Raw genomic sequence first — 10,820 nt, forward strand, 5'->3', positions numbered from 1 at the left:
GGGGTTGGGAAATGGTCTCCCTGGTGTTGCCCTTTTGTGAAGTGATCTGGTGATGATAATCTACCTCCCAGGCAACTGCAAGGATCACCTCAGAGCAAGGATCACCTCCCCCAACTCTCAGCTTTGTTTTTGATAGAAGAGCGACATTCTGCCATGCCTACCTCTACCTAATGGGTGACTGGGAGATCAGGGGAAGACGGAGGCTCAGAGTGGACAAAGTGATGTCCGAGATCATAAAACAGATTGGCAGCAGAGTGGCAGCCATGACTGAGGAGTCCCGAAGCTCGGTGGTCCTCCCTCGTGCCACGCCTGTGCCAGCTCCCTGAGCTGTGTTTGCACAGCAGAGCTCTCTGGGCCATCAGCCAGTTCAGGAAGCAACGGGAGGTGAGCTCAGAACCCCAGGGTCCCACAGTCCTTGATTCTAACCCAGCCTCTCCTCCACTTCCAATGTCCTGACAGCCTCCCTTCCAGACTCTACAGAGTGGCTTCTTTGGACTCACATTGCTCCCTGTTGCCACACTCCTAAGGGCCTTGGCTCCCAGTGGTCTGAAGGACCCGTCTGAACATGGCCCACGCCTGGAGGGAGGCTCTGGGTCTCGTCCCCATCTGTAAGCCCTCCTGTCCCCAGCCCCCATGGGGCATTGCGGGCACTCAATAGAGTTGCCAAAATAAAATACAGCAAAGGAAATTTGACTTCTGTATGGACTTCCACATGGGCTTCTGCACTCCTCTGCAGGATGAGTGGTCTGCTCTGGCCATCAGAAGAACAGGAAAGACGTTGAACTCTGACAACCTGGCCTTGATTCTTGGAAATATCCTCAGGGATGGGGTCAGGTTTAGAGATTTCCACCAACTTTAGAGGTCATTCTCCCCACTCCCACCGTCGTCCCAAGCCTGGTTCAGCAATCCACAGCTTCCCACTGGACCCCTTTAGCAGCCTCCTGACTCTTCTCCCTTTCATAGCTTGCCTGGGTTTTTCTTTCCCACACAGATTTGAACATTCTGTACTTGCCTCAAATACTTGCATAGTGCAAAACAGTGTAGGCTTTATAGACTCAGGCCCAAATCCCGACTCAGCCACGTGACTGTTGCAGTCTTTGCCTGATGGATTTGCTGCAAAGAACAGAAATAATGGAGTTAAGGTAGCAGGAGGCCATCCGATAAATGGTCGCTCATATTGTTTAAAAGAACAATTGAGACTCCTCTGCCAAGACTGAGAGTTTCACGTGCTGGGCCTCCCACAGCTCCCAGAATCCCAGCTCCTGTCAAATCTGGCCTGTGCGGGGCTCAGCACACTGGGCTCTGAAGGGATGACAGGGAGGTCTGGAGGAGCAGGTGAGCAACTCCAGCTTGCCAACTGCATCCCCGCATCCTCCCACCACTGCCACGCCCCTCACAGGGAAGCAAGACCACGGGACCAGTCCTGACCCCAGGGCCACGGGAGAGGTGACTCACACATGCCAGGCTGCAGCCTGGGACAACTGACATGGATCCTTCCTGTTGTTTCTTTCTCCACTGCAACAACCTTTGCTGAACTGGAGACAAGATCCCAGGAACTGGGCAGGCTGAGTCCCTGCAATGAAGGGAGAGTCTCTGGGGGTTTGCGTGACTATGTGCTCTGCCTTTGCTCTTTAAGCATCCTAGATTGGGGGTTATCTGTTGCTACAGCATAACCTCACAGATGATTACCATGCCATGTGACAAGCACTCAACTACAGCTTGCTCTGAGAGAATGGAACGGGGCTTTCGATATAGTCTGAGGTCAGGACAGGGTTTCTGGAGGAAGTAACAGCTAATCAAAGTATACATGCTGGCTAGGGGAGTTGTTTTGCAGACTGAGATGTTATAATGAAGCAGTGCAAGCTGCTTTCTGACACAGGAGGTCATCAATACTAAATACGATATCTTATCATTTCAGGTCTAGCTACCATCTTACCAGAATAAAGCAAACTACAAAGCTCTCTCCCTTAAATTATTAGCACACAAAATTCTTTCCCCAACTTTGGAGTCCTCCTTACCTGGAATTCTTTGCCCCCTTACCTGGAATTCTAGAATATTCCAGCTGACTTTGATATAGTTACTCTGCATCTCAGGATTTAGAAGAGTACAAAACAGGCATGAGTCATTCCATCTTGTGACTTAGAGTGTGTCTTAGCTTCTGAGTCACAGATCCACAAAGGCACGGAACATTTGGATGGGAGACCAAAGAGAGAAAGAATAAAAGTTCCTCCTGGCACGGAAATTATCTCAGAACAAATTTGTTGCAGGATGTTGAAACCACAGCCTCTGACGAGTGCCCTGAGATAACAGATGAGGAGTCCAGAGCTAAGAGGGAGAGGGCACAAGAGAGTGTCAGGGCCCGCCCAGGCTCCTCTTCTCCATTGTTGCTCCAAAGAGAGTTAAAAAGCATGAAAGAAGGAAAATCGCTGGGGAGAGTTTTTCCAAGATGCTCTTGGATTTTGGGTGTCACCTCAGGGTTGGGGAGAGAGACTTGAGTGAGATCATCCCAAGGGCTTTGGAATGTCCCTGGAGGTTGAGATTCGTCTCCTTGCCAGGAAATGCAAAGGGAGAGGGTTAAGGTCCTGCTTTGTGGATGGAACCTGAGGAAGCTTGCTGCTTGGAGACCCAGTGTTTCTTGAATGGAGGGACATGGGAATGTTTGCAGGCGTCAGCGTGGAACTCTCTGTGTTGAGAGAGGGCCAGAGTCGGGACCTTCCGATTAACAGTAGTGGTCGTGAGACCCCAATCAAGAGCCTGGATTTCTAGGTGTGAGGAAAGAGGTGCAACGTTCACCCACAGCCTGTCTTCCCCCTGGGTTGGGGAAAGTTCCGGGAAGTTCCTCAGTGGTCAGACTTCTGAAGTGTCCCTGAACGCCCAGGCTTCCGCCAGGTCCTGGGGTGCTAGGGTGGTGAATGATGGTGTCATCTAAGGAGGACTTTCCCTGTTCTCTTGTGCTTGCTCCCTCCCTTCCAGCCCCAGAGGGGACAGAAGCTTCTGAGAAGCTTACATTTGGGAAACTGTTGAAGCACAATTCTGAGAAATCAAGAAGTCAATCCCAAAGCTCCCCTTCCTGGAATTCCACAGGCTTCCACACCTGAACTGAGGAAGGAGGAAGACTTAGGACCAGACCTTTTGCAGTTTTTGGCCGATCTTGGAGCCAGCACCCAGTTACTAAATCGAGACAATGGTGAGGCTTAAAATGGCCGTAGAACTGCCAGTTACTTGCAAGTTACTAGAAGAGCTGGGGACTTGTCTTGCTTTTATTTAGGGGCAGGCGAAGATGGCCCCATTGCATAAATTGTAAAATGGTGATAGGCGAAAAGGGGTGTTTTAATTGGTTTTCAAGCTGTGCATCTCAACCTGCATTTTGTTAAAGATACTCTCGCATCTCTTTGAAGCTTCAGGGAAAAAAGATCCTTCAAAATTACTTAGAAATAAGAACCGGTAAATGGATACCAATTGTACAATATCCCTTGACATCTACTTAGGATGTGTAAAACGTCCTTTGTGTTTTCCTGATCTGGAGACCTGTCCCCCATTTTAAAAGAAATATGAGAGATATTTGTCAAAATCTTTATAGTCACCAACTCTCATACTGTCCTGATAGGATCTTTAGTTTGTCTGTGATTTTTAGGAGAACAGGCCTTGCAAATGGGCCTAGCAGGTTGAGGACATCATATTTACAGCCACCCAAGGCCTGCCCTCACCCTGGGCCATGCTGAAGGGTCCTAAGCTCTGACATCTGCTGCAACCTGGATTTAGCTAAGACCTCTCAGGTTGCCTCTGTCTGCTTTTAATTCTTTTCTCAACGTATAAACATCAAAGAACAGAACAACACAGTCAAGTACACACCCTCAAACTCGCTCCTTCTCTGCCACATCACAAATTAGCTCATCAAACCTGAGAAAGAAAAGAGGTAGATTTTTTAAAAATTATTATTTAAGAAGAAGGTTATTTAAGGTTACAAAGAAGAGAAATACATCACCTATAACAACAACCGCACCTTCTAGAGCTCTCCTTTAAGCACTTTTTTCTGTTCTAAAGCAGCTGTCTTCTCCCTCTTGGATCTTCATTGCCTGCACCCCCTCCCACTCCCCGTCCCATCTGCTTACATAACCTGCACCTCTATAAGTCAAGTGAAGGCCCATCCTTTAGCCCACATCCCAGCAGCTGCTCCTGCCGCTGCCCACGGGAATGTCTCAGGCAATCCCTGGTGCACCTGGATGGTGGGTGGGGTTGGCATGAGCTCCAATCTGCCTTAGTTGCTTTAACTCCTGCTGCCTTCTGGGACACAGACTTGTCCTTTCCTGGGTGTCCTTGTCCCTTGTAACTGCCTTCTGGTACTGACCAGCTAGGCTGAAACTGCAGAAGGACTATTTGCAGATCTTGTGAAAGAAGCCTTCACATGTGTGGAGACCCTGAGATGAAAAGAGCAAATGGAACAGATCCCCTCTAACTCTGGTCTTCTTGGCAAATTAGTTCACCGTGGCCCCAGAGGTAGAAGCAGGAACAAAATGGAGATGCTCTAGAGAAGAGTGGAGAACAGTCAGGCTCCAGGAGGAGGAGATCACCTCCTGAAAGTCAGCAGCTCAGCCATGGGCTAAGGGGGTTGGGAAGTGGGGGGCTGGAAACACTGGAGTTGTCCCTGCAGCAGCTGGGGAGGTGGGCACCTGCTGCAGGTGCAGTCCACAGGACTGAGTTGAGAGGACTGAGCTGAGCACCGAGGTTCTCAAAGCCACCAAATAACTGGGATACAGGGGAAAGAATGCTCCAAAGAGCACAAACGCTACCTGAGAAAGAGAACACTCACTCATCCTTACAGCTCAAGAGGCAGCACGATGACCAACACAGTGTAAGGAAGAGGGTGGAGTTCAGACCAATCTAGGGAAGAGCTTTTGGACAGCTAAACCTAACTGCATCACATTGTAAGAAAATAAGCTGAACCTTATTACCTAATAGCGCTTTAAGGGGCAGTAAAAGCCCCTTTCACCAGTGAAAAAATGTGAACTTGACCCTCTAGTCCACAGCGTCTTTGAGCATTGCTGAGCCTATGACTCCCTGTGAGACAGCAGACACCTGGCACACAGGTTGTGCCCTCCTATCATGTATGTCTGGCAGGCATTCCTGATCAACAGCGGTTCTCTTCCTGATGTGTTCAGGATGCCTCTTTCTCTAAGGAACTGCTGTCCATCAATTCTATCTTCTTTAGTTAGTGCACTATCCAAAAGCAATTGATACCTAGCCAAACTTAGCCTCGATCATATGCTCTAGATTTGACACAGTTCCCTAGGACACCCAACCCCAGGGGTGTGCGTGTGCACACACACACACATGCACACATGACATACCTGTGGTCTCCTCCTGACATGTTTTCTTATGGTCTTCATCCTTTGGCAAGTCAGGTGTGCCTCCAAATAACTCTTCCTTCCTGGTTTTGTAATCCCCGTGCTACCCCCACACTCTTGGTTCCTACTGACTGGGGCCTGCTGGAGATCTTCCCTCTGTTACCACATCTTTGTTCCTCTTGCTCTGACTGTGGTCCTCAGTTAGCTGGAGGGTGAGATATTGACATCTCAGTGAGAGCAAAAGAGAAGGCCTCCTTTCTACACCTCTGGGGAATGTCACAAAGAGAAATACCCCAGGAAAAGATGCTAACATGGCTTGACAACAGATGCCATGCCCAAGGGGCTGGGCAGAGCGGCATGAGCTAGACCTGAGAAGAAGCATTTACAGTGAAGTCACTGGACCCTAGAGACAAGAGGGAGCTGGAACTGGGGAGAGTCCTGAGGGCTCTGCTGGCCCTGGGTGGCCTCACCCAGGAGTGAGCAGGCAGGAAGATGTCTGTGGGAGGGTAATGAGTTTGGTCAGACCCCAGCTCCCATCTCCTGGTTGTGCATCCTCCACCTAGTGGGACTTACAGCCTAGATCACCAGCCTAGGTAGAGCTGCCTGGGGCACACAGGACTCCCCGTATTGGGTGCCATTGGACAAACTCTGCCCTCAGCACTTGGGAACAGAGATTCTGCACATTTCTTCCAAATCCATCCAGACAGTTTCATTCTTCTATCACTATGTCTGCTTTGTATATATTCCTAACTCCCCAATAACCACAGATTAAACCCATAGTTTGTGAATATAATACCAATATCACATGTACTGCTCCATCCACTTATTAAACAAACATCCCTCGACACCAGCTGTAGACCAGGTGGTAGGACTAAATGAATGAACACAGAGTCTGCTCCCAAGAAGTGCTTGGTCCTCCCTGTCCATCCCCATTCTCCTTTCCTGATAGGTCTCCCCTCAACCTGTGTGAATAGTCCATTCTGGCTAACAGGTGTACCCCAGTTACTTCAATGTGATTACAATTTGGTCGGAAAAATAAAGCTGGGTTTGAAACTCATTTATTCTGCTTTTTAGCATATTTTTTAACTTTTCTGTAGGTCAGCTGCCTTAGGAAGTAAAGAGTTGATGATTTAGTGTCTGAGTACCCGACACAGCCACTCTCACTGTCACTGTCATTGTGTGCCCCACCTCCAGCCTCCTATGCAGACCTTCTCTCAGCTGGAAGGCCCTGCCCCCTGCTCTGCCCTCCCCAGGCCTGTCAGAGCTGCTGCCTCCTTCTCTGCCCACATCCCTCACAGTGCCAGGCACCTGGAATGTTGTCCTGGGGTCACAGATGTAGGGCTCTGCTTCCTGCAGGGACAGTAGATCCTAGAAGGATGGTGGGAAGCCTTAACTTATTGAGATCCTCTAATGGAAAACCTAGGATGCTACAACCTATAAAATTGGGTGTTTGCAAGTTTGATTTTCCCAGAATTATAACCTCATGGCATTTGTCTGCTTTGACTTATAAGTTCCCAGGGATAAATCCTGCATGTAATGACCCACATTTTAGTCTCTTCAGCTTATTCCTTATTTGAGTCAGAATGGAAGATTTACTTTAGAAGAAGTGGGAATCTGTCACCCCTAGAGGTAGGGAGGTCTAATAACAATCACATGTTAGACTTTTTCTTAGACTTTTCTACCACAGAGGAATCCATCATTATGATTATCCATATGACAAATTATTTTTATTTTCTGTCTACAGTACTTAGCTCAGCAAGAAGTAGTTTCTCAGTGAATATTTCTTGCATAAACTGAATAAATAATTGACTCTTGGTGTTGAAAGTGTTTCTACCAAACGGATTTTCATAGCTAATAAAGTAATTGTTTCCCCAATTAGTCTTAGAGGTTTATAAACCATAGGAGAGTAAGCACACAACAGCAGCCAACAACAAGACTCTCTTAATTGAGCTTCTGTGGCAGACACTGCTGGTTCCAGACCAGCAGCACCTGTCCTCCCTCTTCCCATCTCCAGCTGAGCCTGCTTCCCACCCTGGGGTCAAACATGCTGGGTCCTCCTCTGCAGCTTGCCTGTGTGAATCAGTGTGGGACAGTTTAAGTCAATGGGGCATAAAAAGAAGTTTCCTATATTGAGGGAGAAACTAAAAAATGTTCCTCCCAAATTCACAGAAATAATAGATTGAGGAAGAAAAAAAAAAAGCTGCACCTCCCTTATGCTTTTGGCACTGTCCCGTGGGACCATGCATATAGATGAGGCTGATTCCTTGAGAAAGGCAGCTCAGAAAGAGGGAAACCCGTGGGCCCTTGGTGACGGCATCCAGCTGCTCCCTCAGCACTGGCTGAATCAGTGCCGGGGCCACCCACCTCTGCACATCGTATGATTGGGGGAAAATCCCTATGGTTGAGGTCATGTTTAGTTGAATATTCTGTCATTTCTAGCTCAGATCATCCTGACTTAAGTCACCTGTGAGTGAGTTAAGTGGCTTTGACTCACCTGTGAGGCCTCACCCATGGGCAGCTGCTACAGAACTCTTAGCAATGTTGACTGGGCATGGGAGCCTTTGCCTCCGAGAGTCCACGAGACAGACTGAGGCTCTCATTTTTTAGAGAGACAAAGGAGTAGGCATGGGCTTCTGTGCTGGGGCCTAAAGGAAACAAATCCTATCTCAGCGACTTTCTGGCTGTGAATGTGGATTAGCTCAGGCTGCCATAGCAAACCCCCTGACTGGGTCACGTAACAGCAGGCGTTGATTTCTCACAGTCTAGAGGCTGGAAAGTCTAAGATCAAAATGCAGGCTAATTGATTTGTAGGTAGATGGCTGTCTTCTTGCCATATCCTCACATACCCTCAAAAGCGTAGAGGGAGAGGAAGACAGGGAGACAGAGCACAAGGTCGAAGGTCACTAACACCATCATGAGGGCCCCACTCTCATGACTCAATTAAGCCTATTTACCTCCCAAAGCCCATCTCCAAATACCACAGCACTGGGGATTAAGGCTGCAGTGTATGAAGTTTCACGGACAATCCTGCCCCCCAAAGTAGGAGAAAGTTTTCTGTGGACAACGTCGTTGAGAGAGTTGAGAGCGACTTAGTTGGGCAAGTGCTTAACACCCCAACCCTCAGCTTCCTCATGTGCAGTGTGGAGCACCACTGTGGATGTGCCCCGGGCTTGCTGGGGAATTAAGCAAGGTCAAGTGTAAGTCTCTTGGCACGCACCTGGCGGGGACAGCTGTTCCCTGGGGGATGTTGTTTGTGTGTAGGAGCTGAGCTGGACAATTTGGGGTGGCTCTGAGACTAGCCAGCCCTGGTCGTCCCTTAGAGGAAGGTAGGGAGACCTCCTGAGCCCAGCAGGAGGGAGGTGTGAGCCCTGCAGAAGCTGAAGAGCTGAGCACAGACGTGAGGAGCCACTCACCAAGCCTCGCCTGGAAGCCTCCCCTAGTGGAATCTGTGGTTCATCTGACTTCTGCAGACTACTCACAGTTCAGGGCTCAGCCTTTCTTGCAGCACACAAAGTCCACTTATTCTTGCTACTCACACATGTGCTTAGGCGGCTCCTCTTTCCTGGGGACCGTTCTCCACTCTTTGGCCAATTCCAGCCACCTTCTGGTGGGAGTCTTGAGGGAGTCTCCTCACTTCCTACCACCTCTCTGGGTCAGGTGCCCCTTCCCCACCCACCCTGTCTACCCTCTCACAGAATCATTCATGTATTTCTTATATTTCTTAGTTTGATAAAAGCATCCTCAGTACCAACTGTATTCCTTTCCTATATGACAAAATGTTGGTGGCATCATTGCATGCCCATAAAAATAAGATTAATTTAGTGGTCAATAAACACCACTCTGTGTAGTTGTGCATTTGATCTACGATATAAAGTAAATTTTCTGTAAAATAAACTAGATACAATGGTTACCTCCACCAAAATTTTGGGAAAAGCCTTCTGCTTTATTGCCAAAAAAAAAAGAGAATAGGCTGCTGCTAGCTTCTTTGAGTGAAATAATCTAAAGAGACAAATAAAACATATGTTTAGAAATTGAAAAGCCATATTTAATAATTCATGACTTAAAATAGAAATCATAATGGGAATTTAGACATGAATGATAATAAAAAGATTATACATTAAAGCTTAAGTAATGCAATTTAAAGGGAACTTAGAGGAAACTATATTGTCTTACATGTATATATTGGAAAAAATTAAACCACCAGAAGGTACACATTTTGCTTAAAAGTTAAGAAAAACCTACAGAAGAAGCTGAAAGAAACATAAAAATACAAAGATTCAAAAAAATTAAATAGAAATATTGTAAAAATGGTTATTTTTTAAAAAGCAATTAACTGAAATATTGATTAATAAAAATCTCTCTGATAAGATTGCTCAAGAAAAGGAAGAGTCAGGCTTGGTATGTGGCTCAGTGGTAGAGTGCTTGCTGGTGTGCATGAAGCCCTGAGTTTGATCCCCAGTGTGTGTGCACGCGTGTGCGCACACACACACACACACACACACACACACACAATAATAATAATAATGAACATCAGTAAGAATAAAAAGAAAACATTACTGCCATTTTAGGAGAAATTTTAGCAGTCGTTCAACAGTACTGAGAATAACATTATGACAATAATTCTGATGATTTTGATGAAATCCATATTTTCAGAATAAATTGACAAAACAGACTCGACAACAAATAGGAACCCTGAATTGGTCACTCAGAAAATTAAGTCAGTGGTCAACCACATGCTTCTTCCCTTCCCCACCCTAAACATCTGCAGCATGAGATAATTTCACAGGTAAATTTTATCAAACATTCTAGGAAAGGACAATTACTCTCTTACATAACTTCTTCTAAACTCAGAAAAGTCACTGTGGGTAAAGAGTGAAAGAAACATACGAGACCTTCTCTTTCTAGACAAACAAATCTGACCATGGTTAAACCTGGGACGTGATAGAGGTGGGATACCAGCTCTGTCCAGCAATGAAACTAATGAGTGGGAAAGATGGAAAAGCTCCTGATTGGTGAAAGGTGTCATTCCCAGGAGGACCTTGGGCCACCCTTACCTACCTGATGGGAAGCTAGAATTTTGGCTTTCTGCATGCAGTCACCGTATAATTGGTCATATCTCTGACGGGGACTTGGAAGCTGGGCCTGCAGAGCTGTTATAACTATATTGGTTCTTATTTTAGTGTGGCACGTATAACCCAATTCTAAATCCACTTATATGCTCTTTTCTTGGCTCCTGAGCTGTGTCATTGGGAGATAGAGGTCAGTCAACAGACTGCTGGATAAGCTGTTGTAAAGACGATTACCAAAGTGGGATGCCCTTCCCCCTGCAGTGTAACCCTGTGCCAGGCTTGACCTCCCCAGACCTAGAACCCAATGTCTAGTTCAAACTAACACCACTGCAGAGGGTATTGCAAGACCTGAGCCATCAGGCTGCTGCAAATCAGGCCAAACAGGTGAGAGTTATAGTAGAAGAGA

At 47.0% G+C, this 10,820-nt stretch overlaps 1 protein-coding gene across 11 annotated transcripts in view; it reads right to left on the reverse strand.

The window, feature by feature from the left end:
• Nucleotides 1–10,541, reverse strand: part of LOC120892879 (uncharacterized) — a 30,727-nt gene extending 20,186 nt beyond the window's left edge. For 2 of the 11 annotated variants that reach the window (XM_078016675.1, XM_078016676.1), the window contains exons 1-6: nt 10,404–10,539; nt 5,349–5,550; nt 3,853–3,900; nt 2,041–2,325; nt 1,456–1,573; nt 1,013–1,113 (exon numbers count right to left, since the gene is read on the reverse strand). In XM_078016675.1, coding sequence (XP_077872801.1) covers nt 1,013–1,113; nt 1,456–1,573; nt 2,041–2,088 — 267 coding nt within the window. In that variant the 5' untranslated portion in view covers nt 2,089–2,325; nt 3,853–3,900; nt 5,349–5,550; nt 10,404–10,539. The other 9 variants (XM_078016671.1, XM_078016670.1, XM_078016669.1 and 6 more) reach the window with 9 other exon arrangements.
• Nucleotides 10,542–10,820: the final 279 nt, after the last annotated feature.

This window comes from Ictidomys tridecemlineatus, chromosome 7 (genome assembly GCF_052094955.1).
Source record: "Ictidomys tridecemlineatus isolate mIctTri1 chromosome 7, mIctTri1.hap1, whole genome shotgun sequence".
Classification (NCBI taxonomy): Eukaryota; Metazoa; Chordata; class Mammalia; order Rodentia; family Sciuridae; genus Ictidomys; species Ictidomys tridecemlineatus.